The sequence below is a fragment of the Mustela putorius genome, unplaced genomic scaffold (assembly GCF_011764305.1).
Source record: "Mustela putorius furo isolate JIRA1106 unplaced genomic scaffold, ASM1176430v1.1 tig00000196_pilon_pilon_pilon, whole genome shotgun sequence".
NCBI classification, from domain to species: domain Eukaryota; kingdom Metazoa; phylum Chordata; class Mammalia; order Carnivora; family Mustelidae; genus Mustela; species Mustela putorius.
Window position 1 is genome coordinate 7,334,638 of NW_025421310.1, and position 25,274 is coordinate 7,359,911.

At 42.0% G+C, this 25,274-nt stretch overlaps 2 protein-coding genes and 1 pseudogene across 2 annotated transcripts in view; 1 reads left to right on the top strand and 2 right to left on the bottom strand.

The window, feature by feature from the left end:
- The window catches only part of LOC101671851 (zinc finger protein 493-like), a 226,534-nt gene that overhangs the window by 6,065 nt on the left and 195,195 nt on the right, over positions 1-25,274 (bottom strand). Inside the window, 1 exon segment of the mRNA XM_045077274.1 lies at positions 21,687-22,495. Coding sequence (XP_044933209.1) covers positions 21,687-22,495 — 809 coding nt within the window.
- LOC101692922 (40S ribosomal protein S2-like) lies at positions 10,747-11,649 on the bottom strand. The gene is given in 2 exon segments (XM_013050036.2): positions 10,747-11,539; positions 11,542-11,649. Coding segments are annotated over 2 exon segments (855 nt in total). The 5' UTR covers positions 11,639-11,649; the 3' UTR covers positions 10,747-10,781.
- LOC123391285 lies at positions 22,900-23,051 on the top strand (annotated as a pseudogene).

Genomic DNA, 25,274 nt, shown 5'->3' on the forward strand with positions numbered 1-25,274 from the left:
CTTTTATTCCCAGAAGTCAACTCTATCAACTACACAGAAGTCATGGCTCTCTTGGTCCACTGCAAACTGTTGGCATGCAGGAGAGGAGCCAATGGTCAATAAAGAATTCTTGACATGTTTCTGATGTGAAATATTGGGGCACTGGAGAGGATAATGAAGAAACAATTACTGAGATGTCTTTGGTGCAGAAGCTGTGGTCTTCCTGATGATGCACAGGCCCTATGGGTCAGAGGTGCTGCACTGCGGTGTGAGTAGGAACTCAGTCTGCACTAAAATTGTAAGGGCCCAGGAGTGCAGCCATCATGAAGGAAGCTGAAAGCAAGGTTTCCAGGACCTTGAGGGCCCAGCTGGTGTGATGATAAGATCACTTACTACTGTTGAGTGAAACCTTGGACAGAAGAGCTTGCAGATCTGTATCAGTGGGGGACATGCATGGAGGATGATGGCCAACATGCATTTGGGAAGAGGAGATAAATAAAAGTGATCTCAGTGCCAAGGCACACCCAAGGACACACCATCACTGTATTTTTTTGTTGTTGTTGTTTGTTTGTTTGTTTTTGTTTTGTGGTCTGAAAACAGGAATTCAGAATACGAATCTCATGAAAACAGAGGATTTATATATACAGTTCAATCACCTATAGTCTCTGTAGGGGCTGCTTTGAGGCAAGCAGGCTTGAACAAAGGCATGGAGAATGGCCCCCAGTGACCCCCTTGCTGAACCCAGACAGACCCATAAGGGGTCTCACCTCAAAGGAGTCACAGGCCCGAACTAACCAATGAACTACTGACAATCAGGGGTAGTACCCAGAAGTGGGAAACTTCCCTGAGCCCCCTAACTCCTCACCTTCCTGCACTAAAAAGAACCCCCACCACACCCACTGCTCCTTGCACAGAACCTCTCTCTCCTCTGCCACCTGCCTCCCGCAGGATATTCCGTGAACTGCAAAGAGCGTGTTTTTGTCTCTAGTGAACTTTTCAATCCCACGTGACTTCCTCCACCCAGCCATGGACCCAGGTTCGGGGACCCCACCTGACTGGCAGAGACACCACATTTAGACAACAGAGTCTCCATGTCCCCTACGAGGCAGTATAATCTTAATTACAGATTTATTTACATTGTAGTGCAAGGGCCAGGGAAAGAGAGAGGGACAGAATCTCAAGCCGATTCCCAGCAGAGCCTGAAGCTAAAGGAAGAGCTCATCCTAGGATCCTGAGATCAAGGCTGAGGGGAAATCTACAGTCTTGAGGCTTAACTGACTGAGCCCCCAGGTTCCCCTCTAGTGTATTTTAACTAGTGTATTTTACATAAAATACCTACTGTAAGGGCCTATTTAGCCAGAGCGATGCCATCTCGGTTAAACAGTGATTTTGTTGTTTATGCAGTAAAACTTAAAACTGACCCTGCTCACCCCCCATCTCCAGGGAAGCTTACTTAAAAGCCAGTCTGGGAAACCAGTAAAATATGGTTGACCAGTCCCTGATAACACAGCCCAAATACAAGGGTCAGGTCAGGTGGAGATAACAGAGCCCGAATTCTAGGAGAAGTTGGGCCAGGTGGAGACAACCAATCAGTCGGGGTGCATACTGTCTCCCTAGCTACCAAGGAGTGTGGGCCCTGCCTTTTGGATGACTTTTTGGGCACCAATTCTGACCAAGGTGATAGGCTAGTTCAAATCTTTATTATAGGGTAAATTGTAATTCAATTGGCCACCCGTGTGTGACCTAGCATGACTATGCAACTTTCTCTGTGTTACAATCTAATTGGCCACATCTGTGTGTCCAGGTTCAAACACATGGCCTTTGCTCTATAAAAGCTTGTCTGTGAGGGAAAAAAAAAAAAGTTAGTCTGTGGGGCTGAGAGGAGTTGCTCTCTCTGTAACAGGCAGCCCCAACCAGTTGGTTTGATTCTTGATGCTTGGCACAAAATAAAGCTTTGCTTTGTATCAGTCTCGCTTCTCTCATCATGGACCTATCATTGGGGGACCTATCACCTACTTCACGTTCTAAAGAGCAAGTCTCAAGAACCCCCGTTACCACACTTTTCTCTCAGAGAACATCTAGAGTTATTCAGGACCAAATCCATCGTGTTCATTTCTTAATTTTCTGAGCCCTGGGCTACACAGCGCTGAGAAAAGCAAGCACATGGGACCTAAAGGAGAAAGGCTTTCTCTCACTGACAGCCCTGGACCAGACCTCAACAGCAGCAGAATCACAGACTCAAGGCTTCCCGCTGTGCGTCTGTCACTCAGAAACTATTTTCAAGGCTTGCAGGACTTGAACTCCCATGTAAGGACCTATTTAGGAAGAGGCTTTCATTAAAGTTAAACTGTCCCTGCTCCCCTTCCTCCAGGGGATTTACTTGGAGACAAGTCCCAGAAACCAGCTTCAGGTAATAAAGCCCAGATACAAGGGTGGGTCAGGCCAGGTGGAGACATCTGATCAGTAGGGGGTTGTATACTGTCTCCCTAGCTACCAAGGAGTAGGGGCCCCCACCCTTTGGGAACCCTTTGGGCGCCAATCCCAACCAAGGTGATAGGCTGGGTCGAAATGTCTACTAGGGTAAATTGTAATTCAGTTGGTCACCTAGCATCACTGTGGAGTTTCCTGTGTGTGTTACAATCTCATTGGTCACCTGTGTGTGGCCAGGCCCGACCACATGGCCTTTGCCCTTAAAAGCTAGACTGTGAAACAGAGAAGGGTCGCCCTCTCTTGTAAGAGGTACGTCCCCAAACGTTTGGTTAGATTCTTGATGCTTGTTGGGAAATAAAGCTTTGCTTGACTGTTGCTTTATATCAGTCTCGCTCCTTTAATCACGGACCCGTTATTGGGGCATAACACCCAGTGACAGCTTCTGCTGTCCTATTGTAAGGCAGATTGGAGACATGGGAGAGAAGGATCTGGGATATAGAGGAGAAGGGTTCTGAAGACCTGGCCTTGAGTATCATTTCTGGAAAGATCTTCAAAATAGGTGAAAACAGAAGGGAGAAACATCAGAACTACAGGAACTAAAATTTGCAATTTCTAAAAAGAGAGGAATTTCAGGAGGAAAACATGACATGGCCTCTCCTGGGACACCAGGCTTACCTGAGAACTGGCCATTTTTTCTTTCACCTCCTCCTCTAGATTACTTTCTCACAAGAAATCTGAGGAGAAATCACAGCAGAATCAGGAGAAAACGCCCTTCAAGCTACCAACAGAGCCTGTGCACCTGGGAACTATTCTAGGACCGGGCTGGATCCTGCAGAAGAACCGAGCGGCCCTGGGAGACTGTGGGTATTGGAGTTTACTTAACACCAGCGGGCTCAGAGGAGGGTGATTATTCTCCCAGGGTCTAAGTCCTGGGCACAAAAAAAGGGGGGAGTTTATACACTTTTACTTCCACATCTGTGCCCCTCTTGTGGCCATGGACAGCGGGAAAGGGGGGAAAATCCAGAATGGGCCTGTGGCCGAGACAGAGATTCCCTGATGGATGGGTCAGCCACCTGACAACACAGATTTCTCTTATCAAAACTGCTTCCCTGGAGGCAGGACACTGAAGCACAAAAAAAGGCCCAAATTCCTACTCCATTGTGTCAGGAGCTATTCAAATAAGCTCCTACTGCCAGACTAATCTTTGAATTTTCCTTCTCAGCTTTCAGGGGGCTCCCCTCCCACCGAATGCCCACAAATTCAGCTTCAGCATAGGGACCATGCGCTGCATGGACCTGACCCTCCCAGACTCACGCAGCAGAGACCACCTTACGTCTCCGTGAGCCAAACTCTGCTCTCCACTCCCATAAAACCACCAGAAGCCCTTGTGATTACCTCTGGCCCACTGAGAATCTCCTGCCACCCTTAGTAACACAACAATGTTGTTTCCACCAAATGGATGGGTAGAATCTGAGGGGGAGGGACAGCAGATAAGATCCTTCTTGAAACCGCACAGGTGATGCTATTGGAAAGCATGCTATTGGAAAGAAGGGAAACCAAGGCTGTGGTTGTGACCACATTTAGATCCACATCTTCTCCACTGATCAGAGTTTCTGGAGACTGACACCTTCTCCCTCTTTCCACTACACAGGGGGAGACACCCTTAAAATGAAGTTTTCCCTTTTCAATGCAAAGTCTCTCACAAAGGGAAACCTGGGTTTCAGAGCTTTTCTTTTACCCTTTCTTTAAAATACCAGCCTCATGTAATCCTTAGGCCAGAGACGTATTTTAGGGGGACAAAATGCTCCCCTTCATTAGGTAAATGTTTCTTTTCATATGTAACTCCAAAATAGTATTCCAAACTGAATGTACTTTTACCATACCATCAGGAATATAGGAGAATTCGGATTCCTCAACATTCTCCACGAAATATGGTGTTTTAGCCTTTTTCATTATTTTACCCATTCTAGAAAATACTGAATAGTTTCTCACTGGAACATATGGATTGGTCTTCCTACAGTTTTCCTGGTGACTGAACTGGAAACCAATTCAGAGCATCAAGCTGAACAGAAATGAAAATGGCTGCATTAATGCTTCAGGGAGACCCAATTTCAAGCTAAATGACACTTTCCCTCTCCCCTCCAAATCTCCCCTCTCCCCTTCTCAGCCCTTCTTTGTTTCAGGAACCTGGTTCCACCCTGACAATATAGTGAACAGGGCAGGGAGCACAGACACAATTCCTGCGGAAACTGGTGAGATTCTCTATTGCCCTACAAACCCCAGACCCTTCCTCTGGGTGCGCTGCAGGTTTGCCGGTCCTACCTGCTGAGGCCTTCTTTGTCAGTGAAGCAATGAGGCTGCTGTTCCTCTTGATCCCCTGCTCCGTGTTCACATTAGATTTGGGGTCTGAAGCATGGAGATGGGGTCATACAGCAGAAGTGAATCTAGAAGAAGAAAACTTGGTTTTCTTGCTCCATTCTCATTTTGGCCTGTTAAGAATTTTAAAAAGATGTAAGACAGTTTACGGAGACTTAAAAAAATCTTAATTACAGGAAACTGAAGAACATGAGGCTCAAAGACAGGTGACAGGGGCTTCTGTGCCACTGTGACAGGACAAGGAGGGAGGGTTTAGAATTTCAAACAGGGGACATATATTTGCAGAAAATAGGAAATGCATGTCCAACAACGGTTTGCCATTCTTTTGGGGCAACTCTTCATGATCTAAAAAGTTAATGTCTGCCGTCATCTCTCTCTCCAATAGATGAGGCAGAAAAGGCATTAGGGCTCCAATACTGATGACCAATAAAGAATTCTTGAGAGGCCTTTGGTGTAAAAATTTGGTTTTATTAAAGCTGGAGGACAAGACCTGTGGGCAGAAAGAGTTGCCCTGGGATCATGAGAAGTGACCTATTATATATTTTCATGTTCTGAGGAGGGTAGGGATAGCTTAAGCCTCCCAGGTGTTTTGGAAACAAGGTTTCCAACACCTTGAGGGAGCTAGCTGTTGTTAGTAAAGGTCATTTATTGCTGTTTAGTAAAATATTTGGCATGAGACCCTTCAGATGTAGATGGGTGGGTCATAAGTTTGGAGGATGATTGCCAACATGTATTTTGTAGGGTCAAGAGAAAGGACGGTACCAAGGCAGTTTTTATACGTTAAAGGAGATTTACAGGATCCTGGGGGTTGAGCTAAGATTGCCTATTGCCCTTGGCAAAATGTTAAGCTGGGAGGCAGTTGGATCCCTGGAGGGAAGGCAACTCTGCCGGTATCAAGGACTTGTCAGTGGGCTGTAATTGTGAGGAAATATAATAATCTTTCTTCATCTTTATTTCTCATATCATCCCCCCACCGAACCGTTCCTACCCTTAAATCTTGAAGGTTGTTCAGAGTGCAAGATCTCATCTTTTGTAACTTCTACCTGCTGAATAGATACATAGTGATGTCCCTACATATGGGTCAACATTGGTCATTTGGGGCTTATACAGACATGACTTATGAAACAGAAGCAGCTGAATCCAAGGGAGACTGCATGTGTGGACATCTTGTGAGGAAAGGATCATCTGTGGGCTTGAAGTCATGGCAGGTAAGGCATCTCAGCACCAAGTGGGGAGACTTGGGACAAAATGAAAACACAAAAAGAACCCTAAATAAGGGTCCTCTGATAGTTGACAAAATCTCCTGGACTCTAGGAGTTTCCCTAAGCATTGAAGGAAGAAGAGCGATTGTTACCTGCCAATCTGAGTGTCCATGTCTGTTAGAAACCCAGAAATACTTTTGTGGTCATCTAGACTGTGTGCACAGCATTTTGTTTTCAGGATAGCACACGTTCTATCTTGTGCAGCTGTTACAACATCTAACGCCTTTCTAGTCAGAAAAACTGCTTTATGCGTTCGTGTTAATTAAGTATTTAGTAGAGATATGCTATTCTGAGAGTCATTTAGGACTTTGATCATGTACTTAAGAGCTTTCCTGTGTCAAACAACCACCTCTAGTCCCAAAGAGGTTAAAAAAAAAAAATCAAGTGGTCTTACCAATGAGACACAGAATGTGTCCACCAGTTTTAACTTTGTAAGATTAGGGACACCTGGGTAGCTCTGTTGTTAAGCATCTGCCTTCAGCTTGAGTCATGATCTCAGGGTGCTAAGATAGAGCCCCATGTCAGAGAGAGCCCCCTCTCCCACTCCACCTGCTTGTGCGCTCTGTCAAATAAATTAATTAATTAAGGAAAGAAAAATAAAAATACACTTAGAAGGTTGGCTGGTTGGTCATGGTGTTAATAATGCATCTGTGCATCCAGGCAAAACCCAGAGCACAGTGGCCCCTCCAGCCTGAGGGAAGTCATGGACACAAATTAGAGCCACATAGCCACTGAGTCCCCCTAGCAGACAGCCATCTAATTTGGGGCCTCATTTTGATGAGGGAGCAGAAGGCTGGCTGAGAACAAAGCAAAAACTGGCACCTTACACCTACCCACCCCCAACTCGGTGACACATGTGACATCCCTCAGGCACTCCTGGCTGCCCTAAAAAAAAAAAAAAAATAGTTAACTTGCAGAAATCACAATCCTGCAAGACAGGAGTCTCCCTCCATCTACAAATGTCCTAGTGATTTACAACAAAGAAACTTATCAACAGCGTAACTTCCAGAGACAAGTAACTCAGCTCCTAAAGCCCTAACATCACCCTCCCCTCCATAAAACTGAAAAAGGCTGAGGTTGAAGGAAATGTAAATAAAGTTAAATTTCTTCTAAAGCTAAAGCTCATTGACAAGGATGTGTGATAGGAGGGATGTGACATTCCACCAGGAAATGCCCAACTGTTAGTGCCTCATTAGAGGGAAAAACAGCCTTGGCTTGACAATAGCCACGCCTTCAGTATCCTAACAGTCTTCTTTACTGTGACAGCCCTTCTGAACACCCCCTTTGTCCTCACCTACCCAACTCCTGTGTATATAATCAGCCACTCCTCAGGATATCAGGGCAGCAGCTCTTCCTGCCCAAGTGTCCTGTCCCCATGCTTTAATAAACCACCATTTTCTACCAAAGATGTCTCAAGAATTCTTTCTTGGTCATCAGCTCTGGACCTTACCACACAGAACCTCACCTGTATCAAGGGCTCTTCAGTTTCAGGGGGTCATCTTTTGAATTTGTGTCATAAAAGACAGTTCTCTGTCAGTTTGTATGGACCAAAAGAGTCCAAATCTAGGGACAAATTTTCTTAGCAAAGTTCGTTTTTTGTTTTGTTTTGTTTTGTTTTTTTCCCTTATCTCCGTGGGCTTTCTACACAAATCAGCAGCCTGAATTTAAACCCAGTATTACCTTCCACTGCTAATTTTTGTGTATAAAGATCTTTTCCTTCATTGTCAATGAGACAGTCCTGTGCATTTTTGAATATCCTTGTTCCTGGGCTATGTGAATTTCTCGGTCTGAATAGACTGGTCTTATGGACTTTATTGGAGTTTAGACTGGTATAAGACTTTGTATTTGTTTATTCTGTCCTGGCTGCTTGGCTGCATGGTCTACCACACTGTTTCCTTTATATTCTAAGGTCATGTCATTTGGATGTTCTTTGAAGTGAATTATAGCTACCTCCTTGGGTACGTGTACAGCCTTAAGAAGAGTAGTCATTTCAGAGCATATTTGATTGGGGATTTATGGCTTGATCATAATCCCTTCTTCTTCCAAATTGCTCCATGAGCATGCAGGACTAGGAAAGCATATTTGGAGTCATTATAAATATTAATTTTTAAGGCTTGGCCAATTGCAAAGCACAAGTGAGTACTACAGCACACCCAGTTTTCTTGCTCCCTTTTCCATGAAACTGTTGCCACTAGTAAACTAACTGATGTCTCAAATTTTGAGAGGGGAATTTCCAATTTCTCATGGTCTAGAATAAAAAGATCAGTAATCTCTACACAGTTATGCTCTGTAGAAGTATGATGGTCAGGGTCAGGCATTAGAGTAGCTAAGTTTAAACCTTGATAGGTTTTAAGTATATTTCAGGCATATCTATAAGCATAGCCCAGTATTTAATAAGTTGGCCTCCCATCATCTATTGGTGGCTTTTGGTCTCTAAAACACTCTGAACCTGATGTGAAGTCATTCCAGTCAGGCCCTGTCCCATTGGGAGTTTTGAGGCTCCTTTTACCAGGAGGGATGTTTATGGTTGACTAAAGTCTCTACTTGTAGTGTTACATCAATATGATGTGGGAAACAGAGGCAAAAGAAAAATTATTAAATTTCCTTATCTACTGGCAAGCCCTTAAAACAGGCAGAGTGACATTCCTCTAGGGACTCAACTACCCTCACCTTAAGGCTTTGCTAACAATCCTAGCCTGACTGACCCCTCTCCCCAACCAGGATCCTGGAAGTCTACTTTAACAATTCCTTTGGAAACTTTATCTCTAAACCCTCCAAGATAGTGTTGACAATCATTCCCAAGCATATAGCCCACAGATATACATCTAAAGGGTCTCACAAAAAGCTTTTATTACTGGTAATAAATATCCTTTTTCCCAACAATTGCTAACCCCTCAAGGTCCTGGAAACCTTGCTTCCAAAATTTATTAGAGACTTAAGTCATTTCTAAACACCACCCCCCCTCAACTTGCAAGCATATAATGGACCACTCCTCACAACCCCGGGGCAGCAGCTCTTTCTGCCCATGGGTATTGCCCCTGTGCTTTAATAAACCACGATTTTGCACCAAAGATGTTTCAAGAATTCTTTCTTATCCATCGGTTCTGAACTCTACATCATTGAACCTTATCTATATTCTAAGACTTCATCAAATAGAAACAGCTCCTAAGACAAATATTACTAAGGAACAAAGCATCAAAAACCCTCTTTGAAGTCTAGCCTTAATAGGATCCTAATTAGGGCAACTGGGTGGCTCAGTTGGATAAGCAACTGTCTTCAGCTCAGGTCATGATCCTGGAGTCCCAGGATCGAGTCCCACATCTGTCTCCCTGCTTAGCAGGGAATCTGCTTCTCCTACTGACCTCTCAACTCTCAAATAAATACACTCTCTGTCTCAAATTAATAAATAAAATCTTTAAAAAGAAGAATATCCTAATTACATGGAATATATTAACAAGTGGGAAACAACTTGTCTCAAGAGATAAGCGTATTCCCAGTGCATAATCCAATTGAATCATAGAGAAAGTGGGTTATCTATTATCTCCACAAGTCCTAGTTAATCCCATGGTGTAGGGTACACTCCAAGTTTTAAGAAGTGATTTTGTCCTTCTGAGCCTCACAGAGTTGGTCCAAGTCCTAGCTCAGATATGCAGTTCTTGGGGAATCTATCCCGTTTTTCAACTGTTCAAATCATCATATGCCCATGAGGTTATTATCCCCCCACAGAACAACAAGAAAGGAGGCTGTCTATACACAAACTAGTGTGGAAATCTCTCTGATGTTTACCTCAGGTTGTTTAGCTTTGGCAAACAACATTCAAAGATATTCAGAGCTAGGATTTAACATCTGCAAAGATGTGTTACTGAAACATAATTTCTCCTGAACATCACCCTTATTCCCTGAGATAGGCAAATCAAGATGAATTCATTTTCAAAACCAGTCCAATTTTCACAAACTTGGCTACATAAGCTCAGCAAGAATAATGGCTGATCATACAGACCTTTTAGAATCTGTTTTGCTGGAACTTCTTAGAAGGAATCTCTAGGGTGAACTCTTAGTATCCTCTCCAGACCAGAAACTAAGTCAAGTACTTTCCATCAGATGTGTCTGCAGACCTGTAGATGTGGGCAGATCCCTCTTCACAAGGTCCCCCCATATATCCTGCGGTTCCTGCACCTGCCAGGAAGTGACATTCTTTCCTCAGTGGGTAAGGCTGCTGGGAAATCTGAAAACAAGGGGCTTTAGGGCTCCAGGTTTCATAAAGTCAATCTTAGTTCTTTAAAACCATTTTTAGTCCCGAGTCTATGTGACTCTCTCAAATAGGACACTCCAGTCAAAGCATTGGTAAAATAACTAGTGTTTCCAAAGGTGTCCCCTTAGGAGAACAGATTCTATCGAACTTATGTAAATGACTGTGATTGCCATGGAAGAAAGAATACTTACTGAGACCTTTTGAATTTCAGAGGGTTCTGGTGGAAAGAAAAGTTAAATGCTTCTGTTTGTTCACAGATCAATCCTTTATCACATTCCATTCTTTTAAGCCACAGATATCTTAAGAGAAAGTTTTCTTAATCTGGAAGAGCAAACATTAGAGAACCAGCCATGTGTCAAGAGGCACAAAACTATAATCACATTTTGAGTTCACATAGTCCGATGTTACTAATTCTTGTTTAATTTGAATGCAGTTTTTTTTTTTTTCCAAGCTTTAGTTCAGTTTATTTTTCTTGTATAAAACTATGTGGTAGCCACAGCTGGAGCCTGGGTCCTCTGAACAGAGACTCTGGTGTGGGTCTTCACAAGATGGTCCGTGAACTCCTGATAGGGAGACTTGGTGAACACAGTCTCCTTCCAGAGATCAGGGGTGAGATAGCTGTAGGTCTTGGAGATGGCATCGAAAGTAGCCTTGGCAAAGTTCCCTAGGGTGGCAGTGCAGCCTCTGGCCGAGGTGTAGCAGTCGTCAATACCAGCCATCATCAGCAGTTTCTTGGGCACAGGGGCCGAGACAATGCCAGTGCCTCTGGGGGCGGGGATGAGACGCACCAGCACAGAGCCACAGCGGCCAGTCACCTTGCACGGGACAGTGTGGGGCTTGCCGATCTTGTTCCCCCAGTAGCCTCGCCGCACAGGGACAATGGAAAGCTTCGCCAGAATGATGGCTCCGCGGATGGCAGTAGCTACCTCCTTGGAGCACTTGACACCCAAACCGACGTGTCCATTGTAATCTCCGATGGCGACAAATGCCTTGAACCTGGTCCGCTGGCCCGCGCGCGTCTGCTTCTGCACAGGCATGATCTTCAAGACCTCGTCCTTGAGGGAGGCTCCCAGGAAGAAGTCGATGATCTCAGACTCCTTGATGGGCAGGGAGAAGAGATAGATCTCCTCCAGGGACTTGATCTTCATGTCCTTGACCAGGCGGCCCAGCTTGGTGACAGGGATCCACTCCTTGTCCTCGGCCTTGCCACCGCGAGCTCCGCGGCCTCGGCCCCGGCCCAGATGCCGCTGCCGAAGCCACCACGGAAACCGCCGCAGCCTCCCATTCCAGGGCCCCCGGGCCCTCCGGGCCCTCCCGCAGCACCGGCGTCATCCGCCATTTGGTGTTCTCTCGAAGAGCGAATGCAGTTTTTTAGTTCTGGAAATTCTTACCCATTTCAGCTTTAACCTCATAGATAGTGAATACCTGTATTTTTCCTAAAAGTCCTTTATATGAACCTCTTTGCAGATGAGACTTATTTTGCAAGAGAATAACAGCAATTAGAAATGACAAAAACTCAGAAATGGACACTGTTAATGATCTGATAAGAGAGTTCATTATGATGCAAATCACAGGGAAATTTTGTTATTTCTGTATCAGAGTATCAAGAATAAAGAGTATCAAGAGATGGTGACCTTATATCAGAGGTAATATACCTAACAAGCAAGCCTAATTAGTCAGCAAGACTTTGTTAATGATTTATGTCTTGGGGAAGTTTGTTAAAACCTCAGAATTGTAAGGACCTATTTTATATTTTTATATTTTAGCCAGAGGCTTCCATTGAGGTTAAACAATAACCTTGTTGTTTAGCCTTTAAACTGTCCCTGCTCCCCTTCCCCCAGGGGATTTACTTAAAAACAAGTCCTGGAAACCAGCCCCAGGTAACAAAGCCCAGATACAGGGGTGGGTCAGGCCACCCTGTGGGGCCTGTGGGGGGATGCATACTGTCTCCATAGCTACCAAGGAATATGGACCCTGCCCTTTGGGAGCCTTTTGGGTGCCAATTTTAACCAAGGTTATAGACTGGTTCAAATGTCTACTATAAGGTAAGTTGTAATTCAATCGGTCACCTAACATCACTCTGCAGTTTTTTCTGTGTGTTACAATCTCATTGGCCACCTGTGTGTGGCCAGGCCCAAATGCATGGACTTTGCCCTTAAAAGCTAGTCTGTGAAACAGAGAAGGGTCGCCCTTTCTTGTAAGAGGTGCGGCCCGACCAGTCAGCTTGATTCTCAATGCTTGGCATGAAATAAAGCTTTGCTTGACCTTTGCTTTATATCAGTCTCGCTCCTTTAATCACAGACCCATGGGGGGGGGGGGGTGTAACAAGAATGTTTTTAACCACAGGCCTAAAGAGGATTGCACATCCTTACAGAAAAAGGCTAAACAGAGAAACTGGTTTTTCCAGACAGGGAAAGAGAAAAACAATTGTTCATACTTTCTCGTGAAGAGCAGACCAAAAATTCAAGAAAATTTTGTCTTTTACAGAAATAAAGGAGACTCTCAGTCTTACACCAATGTACTTTAAAACCCTTCATTTCAGTCTTAGTCTATCCTGACCACACCTAAAATTCCTTTACAAAGATTCCCCTTCAAAATATTCTATAATTTTCCTTGCATTCAGATTTTTCCCATGCCACTTTTCTCCAAAGAAGCAGTCTCATTTAGGACAAAACTACTTTCTTTTACCTTCAGCAAAAATGTATTCCCACTCCTTGATCTTCCTTATATGTTCAGAGTTGCTTTTCTTATTTCTATGAGTGTTAATTACATTTAGCAGCATTTTGCACTCTTCGAAATCTTAGTCTCCAGTGAAGAGTAAGTAGTAATAAACTGTGAACTGTTATACCAGAACTCTTTGGATGGCAAATTTATGAATCAGTTAAGCACAAAGCATGTTTACCCACACATTCAAATATCCTTAGTTCCTTTGCAATAAGGAGTCAAAAGCACAGACCTGCATTCAGTAAACAATGCTTGAGTATTTTATCTCATTTGAGATAAAACTGGATGTCCAATGAATTCAATCCCATTTGTCATCCAAGCAAAACTTTAACATTTCAGGTTACTGAAGACTTGAAAGCTTTCTTAATAATGTTCCATGGAAACTTTGAGACAGACAGCGTTAACCATCATTTCAAGTCATCTTTTTGCTATCAAATCCAAAAGATGTAGCATGAGCTTATTTGAACTTCAGCAAACCTCAATAGGATAAAAGTTTCACATTTAATGCCAATAACATTAAAGACATGTCTATCTTAATTAAACCAACAAAGTACCTCCCCATTGCCAATTTTTACCTGGAACACTGGTGGGGAAATCTGAACTGGGCAGTGGTTAAGTCTACAGGGTGGTGTTCTTTGCTCCTCACAGTGAGTAGGAGGAGGAGGAGAAGCCAGTGGTGCTGGAGGCAGGGAGGCCAGTAGAGAAGCCAGTAATTCAGGCCCCACCCAAGCCGGTGCAGAAATGGGAGGAGGGGGAGGGGAAGTGCTCCCAGAAAGCAGACAGAGGATGTCATCCACTTAGCCATGCTTTTTCCACCACAAGGGGAATTAGGCAGTCCATGACAGGCCAGAGATGACAGGGAATTTCCCCTGAAACAAAGGGCGTTTCAGCAGCTGCTTGGGAATGCCCCTTAAAGTCCCATCCTGAGGGAGACCAAACACAGCTGGCTCCAGTCAGAGCCATTAAAATGGGCAATGAGTGAGGGTGAAGCCCCTGTATCTATTAGGAGCAGGAACAGTGAGAGAGAGAGAGAGAGTCAGAAGCCCCTTCATCCACAACAGCCTCTTTCCCCCCATAACCTGGGTTTGTTTGGAGGAGGCCTACTTAGATAATTACCACCCAGTAGGTCAGGAGGGGGTTTATTGGTCTGCTTATGTCCAAACACATTCTGCAAGAGGCCTTTAGGTTCATGTCCTGATTTAGAGCCTTGAAGGCCTGGGATGGACCAGGGTACTTATGTCTATTTTCCCAGTTTCCTGCAGAAAAGACCTAATGGATAGATCCTACTGAAACCATGCATGCAGTACCTTTCTTAAATTTTATAGCCCACATGGTTTCTAGTGGCTTAAAAGGTATCCCAAGGTACAGTCCTTTGGGACTTGAAGAGCCTACTAATGCCATGCAGTGTAATTAAATGAAATTATTTGCTTTAATTACATTTGCTGGCAATGTAATTAAATGAGGCAATTACATGAAAAGAAAAGGAGAATGGTGATTCATGATTAGAGCAAATGTTAAACCAGTTTCTGTCTTCTAAGGGTAGCAGTTGACCAGACATCTGGTCAGATGTCAGACTTGAAGTATCTTGAGACAAAGGACTGGTAGCGACCACTGGACAGATCTTCCTGGTTTATAGTTCAAATGCATCTGCTCTTGTTTTCAGTGGCTCATGGAGCCACAGTCCTAAGACTGTTTATATGGGAGTTATTAGGACAATTTTATTACATCAGGTCATTTATGTTAAGTTTGCAGACCTTTGGGGGGAAAAGGCAGTTTTAGTTCTCAAATGATTCCAAGTGTGAAACATGGGAGAAGAATCAAAATGTTAATTTAGGCATTGGAAGCCAGGCACTAGACGACCCTAGATGAAATCTGGATTCAGTACATTTTATTAGTAATACTATTAAAATTTTTAATCTATATACATGTGTTATTATAACATTTTTTTTCTCTGTAATCACCTCATTGTTACCAAACACACCCAAATTAACACTAACTTTATTGTAAAGAAAGTCTAGCTCAAGAAAGAAAATTTGGCCTGGTTATTTACATAAGCAAACCAAGAATAGAGGTTTGACTTATAGCCTCTTTTTTTTTTTTTTTAGATTTTATTTATTTATTTGACAGAGAGAGACCACAAGTAGGCATAGAGGCAGGCAGAGAGAGAGAGAGGGAAGCAGGCTCCCTGCCAAGCAGAGAGCCCAATGCGAGACTCATCCCAGAACCCTGAGATCATGACCTCAGCCAAAGGTAGCAGCTTAACCCACTAAGCCACCCAGGCACCCTGTCCTACAGTCTCCTTAAGAACACCTTTGCTGACCATTTCATAATGAATCTCTAGACTGAAATTTCAATACTGCCCCCAGGCCAGAAGCCAAGCCAAATACTTTTCAACAGACATTGCCCAAGAGTCCTATAGATTTGGGTGAGTTCCTCTTATCTTGAGGTCCCCCAAATATCCCTAGGTTCCTGCACCTGTTACAGAGTGATCTTCTTAATAACCTGGTAAGGCTGCTGGACACTCTCTAAGCAAGGTGTCATGCTGATATTTCCAAAGGGGCTTCATTGGTTGCATAAAGTGAATACTAGGCCCTTTTAGCTGTCTCATCATGTCTGCGTCTATGCAGCTCATTCACAGCTACAACACTCCAGTCAAAGCTTTGATAATATAACCAGTATTTGTTAAATATTTTTTGTTTAAAAAAAATTGTTAAGGGGCACCCTGGTGGCTCATCTGGTTAGGCACCTGCCTTCTGCTCGGGTCATGATTCCAGGGTCCTGGGATCAAGCCCCACATCAGGCTCCCTGCTCAGCAGAGAGCCTGCTTCTCTCTCTCCCCCTATCCCTGACGCTCTGCTTACTTGTGCTCTCTCTCTAACTCTCTGTCAAATAAATAAAATATTTAATTTTTTTTTAAGATTTTATTTATATATTTGACAGACAGAGATCATAAGTAGGCAGAGAGAGAGGAAGGGAAGAAGACTCTCTTCCAGGCAGAGAGCCCACTGTGGGGTTCAATCCCAGGACCCTGGGACCATGACCCAAGCTGAAGGCAGAGGCTTTAACCCACTGAGCCACCCAAGTGCCCTGTAATTTTTATTTTATGTATTTCTTTGAAAGAGAAAGTATGAGCATGAGCAAGGGAAGGGACAGAGGGAAAATGAGAAGCAACTTCCCCAGAGCAGGGACCTGATGCTGGGCTCCATCCAGGATGCTTGGATTATGACCAGAGGTCAAGGTAGGTGCCTGGTAATGTGCTGAGCCACCCAGGTGCCCCATAGCCAGTGTTTGTTTATGTTTCTTGTCATAAGCAGACATAGTCTTATTGAAATTATGCAAATGCATATTTTGTAATAAAAGAAGAATAGTCACTGAGAGTTTCTGAACTTGGGAGGAATCTGGAAGGAAAGAGAAATGTTTCAATTTGTTTCCAAAGATATTTTTTCTGCAATGGTTAGGAGTCAATCAATCTAAGACAAAAAGTTTAAGTCTGTAAGAACAAAACATTCCTAAGGCTCTTGTTTACATTTCAGTTAGTTAACATATAAGGTAATATTCATTCCAGGAGTACAATAGTGACTATACAATTCCATATAAAACCTGGTGCTTGTCATAATTGTACTCCTTAATCGCTATAACTTATTTAACTCATCTGCTTACCCACTTGGACGCTGGCTTCCATCGGCTTGCTCTCTATAGGTAAGAGTCTCTTTCTTTCTTTGCATCTCCCTTTCTTTTTTTTTTTTCTCATTGCACACTTTTTCATTTGTTGAATTCTACCTGTGAGTGAAATCCTATGGCATTTGTCTTTCTCTGACTGATATCACGTAGCATAATACTCTCTAGCACCATCCACGTTGTTGCAAGTGGCAAGATTTCATTCCTTTTTATGCTAATATTCCATTGTACATACATATCAAATCTTATTTATACATTCAGTAGTCAATGACCAATTGGGTTGGACTGTTTGAAGCAGAAAGGCTCATTGCCTCTCACTGCTGAACTACTGCTCCAGCAAATCAGCACCACGGACAGAGCCAGAACCTGAGCCCTTACTCCTCACGGTACTGACTAGAGAGGAAGACCCCATACAGCAGTGCAGCTGCTTCCCTGAAAGTTCCCCCCATCTGCAGTGGATCTAATCTTGACAGCGGTTATATTGTTATGGACTGTGGACTGGATCCTGGCCAAAGAACCAAGTGGCACTCAGAGACCTTGGAGAACCAGAGGTTGATTTCACACCAGCGGACTCAGAAGAGAGTACTCTCTCAAGGTCTGAACCCCGAGCAAAAACAAAGGGGGTATTTATACATTTTTACTTCCATACCTGTGCCACTCTTGCAGCTGCGTCTGGTAGGGCTGGGGGAAAGCCTGGGATGGCCCTGGGGCCAGGACTGGGATTCCCCTGCTGGACTGGTCAGCCACTTCAGAAAATAGGGTTTCTTTATCAATATACATGGGAAACACGGGTTTGGGTGCAACTAACTACAGCACACACCTTGCTAATCCTGCCTATTCCACTATCCAGGAGGCTTCTTGCTCCCCACGTTTGTGACATTTTAAAGTTATACCTAAATGTGTTGGGGGCCATGAGGTCTGATCAAGGGCATTGCCCCACTAGGTTAAGGTTTGAACTGATGCAGGCCCAATTCTGCTGAGGACCAGATAGCACCACAGATAAGCATAGTCTAATAGTCTCTTGACTTTTCCTCTGATCCCTGTATCTTTCTCAAAGAGCCCGTTGCTAATCTGCCACAAATATCTCTCGGGCTTGTGGGCCAGAGCAACTTCAAGGAGGTAAATTATTCTGTATCCAAGACACTGGAGAACTTTAAATGTGTACCACAATAGACACTTTCCTACCTAGGTTGATGTTTGTCCAAGGCTTTCACAAGCCAAGCCACTGAAATACATCCTGCCTCCAGCAAAGGTAATGCCTTCTCATTCCTACTTCTCTCCTATATACTTAGTTTCTTCAGATAGCTTCCCATTTTCCTTTTATTTATATCCTGTTTTCCTGCAGTTCCTTACTACCTAGTTCATCCCTAAAGCTTCTCATTTTCCATTAACCTATATTCTGCTTTCCTTCAGACTCCAGACCAAAAAGCACATATTTCTGCTCCTTCCCATGGCTTTCTGAGGGACATGACTACTCAAGAGGCAAGACCCTGTCCCCCATCCCTGCCGCCAGTCTCTACCAACTATAGCTTAAACTAGAATAACTTGTGCTGAACAAAGAGAAATTATCTGATGTGTGCTTGAGCCCTTTGATGTCCTTTGCACAAATATAATCCCCTACCCCAATTAAACTGCCTATATAAGAAGCTCTAAAATAAAATAAAATGAATATGCCTGATTACTGACCAGAACTCGCTGTGTGGCTCTCCCATTCCTTTTGCCAACACTGCCCCTCCTTTGGGACACCTGGACCTGCCAAGGCTGGACCCCGGCATAAATGATTGCATCATCCAAAACCCATCCCATTTAGTGCCACTGATCTAGACTGGGCCATCACAGTCATCACTGCCATCCAAGAGCATCTGGTCCTCAGTTACAGACAGGAATTCAGTTAAATCATGAAGATAAAGTCTTCCTACTCCTTTAAAACTAACATATTTGGACACCTGGGTGGCTCAGTGGGTTAAAGCTTCTGCTTTCTGCTCAGGGTCATGATCCTGGGGTCCTGGGATTAAGCCTCGCATTGGGCTTTCTGCTCAGCAGAGAGCCTGCTTCCTCCTCTCTCTCTCTCCCTCTCTCTATCTCTCTCACTCTCTGTCTGCCTCTCTGCCTACTTGTGATCTCTGTCTGTCAAATAAATAAATAAAATTTTTAAAACTAACATATTTGCCAATTCATGTTCCCCATTACATGTATACACCAGATGACACCACCAAGCCTGTGCTTTGGAATGACTAAAGCCAGCCATATCCAGTTCCTTCCCCACAACGGAGCTTTTCACATTTTCTTTTAATAGGTCTTCCCTTTCTCTCTAAGGATGTTGCCTTCATCGAATTTTACTGAGATTCACATCCCACATCCAGGCCTAAATATCTAAATAAATGCCCTTTGCCTGTCCATTTCTCTAATATCAATTGCTTAGTGAGAACGCCCTTGCCCCAATTCAGGAAAAAAAGAATGGTTGTGATGCCTATGGAACTGGAAACAAAAATAAAGAAAATACAACTGGATATTTGGAAATAACTAGGAAATAAAACAAGGAGAAATTATTCTTCTAATGCTGAGTCTGTTGTTCACCCCAGACCACAGTTCTTCACACGCTAATTCATCATGTTCTAATATTTTATATCTCTTACCTGAGCTACAATATCACTCCATTTAGAATAGGTCTCTTCTACTTCTGGCATGTCTGTTACACACACATCAAGGTCATATGCACATATGTACTTCATAGACACATCAAAACAACAGCTCAGTGTAATATACCTTTACTAGGGGCCATGATTCAATGCTTTAGAGTTTGAGCAGTAAGTCCAGACTAGGCCATTGAAACTAAAACAGGTTTAGGTAAGCTCTGCGGAAATCGTCTCTAAGGGACATGGGAGGCAGAAGCCTTGGGGAAAAGGAGGTGGCTGCTCACAAGGGTGGATTGTTGTCATATCAGAATTTACATTGTCTTGTGACTCTGCAGGGTGTTGTCTAGGGAACACACTAGTGAAAAGGGTAGGTGTTAGTTCAAGGCTCCTGGAAAACTACTGGTTACACATAGGAGATGCCAAATAGCAGTATCATGGAGCATGTGAACTACAAGGTCAACCATACCTCCATATAATCTGTAACATACCAACAATAATTACACAGTATTCATAAAGAGGAGAAAATGATACAATAGATAAACTGGAGGGGGGAATCACACATGATTTTAACTTAAGGAACTGAGAGAATGGATTCCTAGGAATATTATTCCACTCCATTACCAAGTAGAGGATAGATACCATCAGCTCTCTACAACCTTTAATAGAGTGAGATAGTTTCACGTTGGTGGTGGGATAACACATCATTCATTACACACCCATATTAAGATGTTAAAAACCATTATGTTTTATTAGTTAAAATGTATTAAGTACACCAACTAGGTTATGCATTTCAAATCGACTCTATTATCCCTGTTCAAAATACAAGATGCAAGCATTAAAAAGCCCTCAAATGCTGGTATCATGAAGTGGGAGTAGTGATTACCATATATTTCAGGCCTGAGAATCATTAACAAATGTGTGTGTCCAATGATATGGCATTGTAGGGAACAGTGAGCTAGGATCTTTTTGCTATCTGTGAGGATTTCTGCATTTCAACCACAGCAACTCCTACTCTCTAAAGATCACTATTACAAAGATACATTAGTACTGAACTGGACGGCCACCTCTTTTTCTGTAAAGAACAATTAGTAAAACCTTGTATTTCTAGTTCGAGGCAGTTCCTTAGTTTTAATAATGGATAACAATCATGATCGGAACACCTATCTCATGGTAACTTACATCAATATTATAACCATAAACAGCATCTCCATTTAGATTTTCTTCATTTGTTGCATATTATCCTGTCCTTCATCTTCCATGGAAAATTAGGGATGCATGAATCCCATCTAATGCAGAAGGGCATCGAATATCTTTGATATACCTACAATCAGCCACATGGTTTCACACACACACAGTAGGAATAAATACATTTTCTGAAGTGATTTGAGAATTAGGTACATTATTATTAGTCACAAATCTCAAATAGGATCAATGTAATGAAAAAGTGCATTGAAATTAATTATATCTTTGTAAAAGTCCACCCATTAAATCTCTTGCATATAACAACATATCTATTTCCTTCAACTTTGTCTTTTTCCTTGGAATAACTGTTTTGATGCAGTGTACTGTCTGAATAGAGTGACTGATGTATGGCTTTCTACTTGCTATCTGTCAAATGTTATTGACATCTGATGATCAATTAAATAGTTTTCTAAACACTGGTATCTTTCAATATACTTACTTTAATGTCCTCTCTGGTATTTGCCTAAGTGTATATTGAAAATAAGGCCTTTACACATTCATTATATTTCTAGGGTTTGCATTTTTTAAAAAGACTTTATTTATTTGACAGAGATCAAAAGTAGGCAGAAAAGTAGGCAGAGAGAGGGGGGAAAGCAGGCTCCCTGTTGAGCAAAGAACCTGATGTAGGGCTCGATCCCAGGACTCTGGGATCATGAACTGAGTGGAAGGCACAGGCTTTAACCCACTGAGACACCCAGGCTCCCCTAGGGTATGCATTTTTTGGAACTGAGTACAGACTGAACTCCAGTTAAAGGCTTGACCACTTTTTTTTTTCACATTTTCCAGTTTTCTTCCTATGATAATGATGACGACGTTAAGTTGTGTGCTCCAGGGAGAGAGAGGTAAGACACATTCTTTATATTTGCATAGTTACTCTCCAATATGAAATCTCTGATGTAGTGTATGGTAGAGCTGTCCTTAAGCATTTTTTACCACATTCTTTATATTTGTAAGATTTCTATCCAGTATGAATTCTATTATGGTTACTAAGGTGTAAGTGCTGTTGAAAAGTCTTTCCAATTTCTTTACATTTATATGCAATTCTGTGATGAATTCTGTGATGAGTAAGTATTGAGAACAATCTAAAGGCCTTGCCACATTATTTACAATTCTAAGGTTTCTCTCCAGTATGAATCCTATGATGTCGAGTAAGGTTTGATTGCCTCTTAAAGGCCTTGCCACATTCTGGACATTTGTAAGGTTTCTCTCCACTGTGAATTCTGTGATGTTGAGTCACGTGTGAGTGCTGGTTAAAGGCCTTGCCACATTCTGGACATTGGTATGGTTTCTCGCCAGTATGAATCCTGTGATGTTGAGTAAGGTTTGATTTCCTCTTAAAGGCCTTGTCACATTCTGGACATTTGTAAGGTTTCTCTCCACTGTGAATTCTGTGATGTTGAGTAAGGGCTGAGTGCTGGTTAAAGGCCTTGCCACATTCTGGACATTGGTATGGTTTCTCGCCAGTATGAATTCTGTGATGTTGAGTAAGGTTTGATTTCCTCTTAAAGGCCTTGTCACATTCTGGACATTTGTAAGGTTTCTCTCCACTGTGAATTCTGTGATGTTGAGTAAGGGCTGAGTGCTGGTTAAAGGCCTTGCCACATTCTGGACATTGGTAAGGTTTCTCTCCAGTATGAATTCTGTGATGTTGAATAAGGGCTGAGTGCTGGTTAAAGGCCTTGCCACATTCTTTACACTTGTAAGGTTTCTCTCCAGTATGAATTTTGTGATGTCGAGTAAGTGCTGAGTAAAATTTAAAATCTTTGCCACATTCTTTACATTTGTAGAGTTTATCTCCAGGATGGATTTGCCTGAGTCCAGTTAGTGATAAACAGTCCTTAAAGGTTTTACTAAATTCCTCACATTTGTATGGTTTCTCTACTGTATGATTTCTGTGATGCTGAAATAGGGTTGAGCTGAATTTAAAGGTTTTGCTACATTCTTTACATTGGAAAGGTTTCTCTCTGTATGTATGCTCAAATATTTGATTGGAGCTTTTACTGACAGAAACACACTGCTTTGCAGAAAGAGTTGACTTAAAAAGTAAGGTTTTTAGTGATATTTTATATCCTTCACTATTCTGGTCATTTTGATTCTTATCAAGTGCAGTTGTCTCCAAATGGCTATGTCCTTCATGGTATCTTTGATGCCCTTCACTATCCCCATCATTGTCCCAGTATGTCAATAAGTATACGTTTTCAGCAGCACTATTTTCGTATCTACCCATTGACACTTTTTGGAAAGAAGCTTCTATGCTTGGCTTCTGCAGGCAGCTTTGAGTGTCATGTGAAGATACAGCTGAAAGATATCAAATAAGAGAAGCTTTGCACACTGGCAGTATGATAGCCAGTGAGGTTTATCTGAGGCACAATTATTGCTAACTGAAAACTTTTCTGAAAGATATCAAATAAGAGAAAAGTAAAGTCATTCTACTTATCGCATTCAGATGAATATACGAATGTCTTCTAATACACAAGCTTCAAGTCAATCAAAGAATGTCAGGAAGATGGCTGAGAAGGAATCATGAGGACTTCATTCCTCCATGGATATAGAACTTTGCACACAACCTACAGACCACATATCCTAATAGATAATTCTGTGGTATTGTCATCTTGTAGCACACATCATTTTCCTATATCTCAAATAATCAGCAAAAGTGTCATATGAGAATAAAATTGTGGAAGGATGGATTCTTAAACATAAAACTGAAATTAACCCAATAGAATACAGTAAAAATAGGAACATATCCACAATAGGAAGAGTTGGTTGTCAGAAAAGATCAACAAAATTGACAGCCCATGAACTAAATCTAGAGCAAATGAATGAAAAAAGACCATGTAAAAGGAGAAATGAAATAAAAGCAGACACAGTAGAACTAATACCATAGAAATAAAAGTAATTATAAAAGGAGACAATGTATAATCACGTACTAAGAAAGTGATACCAAAAATCAACAGAAATTTCAAAAAAAGTATAACAATAATGAAGAAATATTTTAAAATTAAAACTTATCAACAACTACTAAGCAGACTGAAAGAGTAGTGAAGAAACTCCCAACAAGGAAAAGTCCTGTGCTAGAAGAATTCACTGGAGAATTCAAACAGACACTTCAGGACAAAGGACTTCAAATCTCCTCAAACATTTCCAAGGAGTGAAGATCAAAGAAATCAGCTACTACCTGTGAGGAATATTCATGCAAAGTCCACAATAAAATAGAACAAACTAAGTCAAAAGCAGATTTTACCATTTGGCAACATAAGTGAAAAATCTCGCTGGAATTAAGGGTGTTGAAGTATGGAAAGCTATAAATTGAAACTCCACAATAACAGAATGAAGATCAAAAAAGGCATGATCATATTAATTGAGACAGAACACAAGTATGAGCATATTGGACATGTCATGATTAAAAATACTCAATAAAACTGCCTGTGTTAGGGCGCCTGGGTGGCTCAGTGTGTTGAAGCCTCTGCCTTTAGCTCGTGTCATGATCGCAGGGTCCTGGGATCGAGCCCCATATCAGGCTCTCTGTTCAGCAGGGAGCCTGCTTCCCCCTCTCTCTCTGCCTGCCTCTCTGCCTACTTGTGATCTCTGTCTGTCATAAAAATAAATAAATCAAAAAAAAAAAAAAAGAAAGAAAAGAGAGAAAAGAAAAAAGTTGGAATAAACAACTTTCCTACTAAAAGAAGGGAAAAACTGGGGTGCCTGGGTGGCTTAGTGGTTTTAGCCTCTGCTTTCAGCTCAGGTCATGATCTCAGGGTTCTGGGATCAAGCCCCACATCAGGCTCTGCTCAACAGGGAGCCTGCTTCCCCCTCTCTCTCTGCCTGTCTCTGTCTTCTTGGGATCTCTGTCAAATAAATAAACAAAGTATTTAAAAATATAAAATAAAATAATAAAATAATATAAGGGGAAAAATAATGAAAATAAGTTTTCCTTTCAGAAAAAGAACTACTGAAATTTAGTAGAGAAAGAAAATAACAAAAATGTGAAATAAATATAATAGATCAGAATAAACAATAACAATACATTGAATGTAATGCTTTTTAAATTTTTTATGTTTTTTTTTCTGTTGTTGTTTTTTTTTAATTATTTCTTTTTTATTAACATATAATGTATTCTTTGGTTCAGGTGTGTAATGCCCTTTTTCAACCAAAATAATAAACAAAACTGGCAATGCTTTAATTAGGTCAACAATTACATACTAATCAGGTAACTTAGAAAAAAAAATACCCAGATAACTCATAAAAATGCACGAGTTACTAAGACTGAATTATCAACCTTATACAAAGGAAACTGGGAATCTTCTTAGACCAGAATAACATTTAATTTGGAAACAAAACTGTCTCAGCACAGAAAAGCCCAAGACCTGGGAATGATACTATATTTGATGGAGTCACTCTGTTCCCTAAATGAAATCTTGAGAGAGATGATATATCTCTCTTTGATTCAGATTCATTATTTTTCATTCATTCATTCATTCATTCATTCATTCATTCATTGTCCTCTAGGTCAGAAAGTTGTTCCTCTATTTCTTCCTGCCTCCTATTCATTGCATCAAGTCTGTTTCCAAACTGATTGCATTGTTAATCTCTTTGATTTTTTTAAAAGATTCATTTATTTGAGACAGAGAGAGAGAGAAAGAGAGAGCATGAGTAGGAGCTACATGAGGGGAGAGGAAGGGAGAATACCAAGCAGAC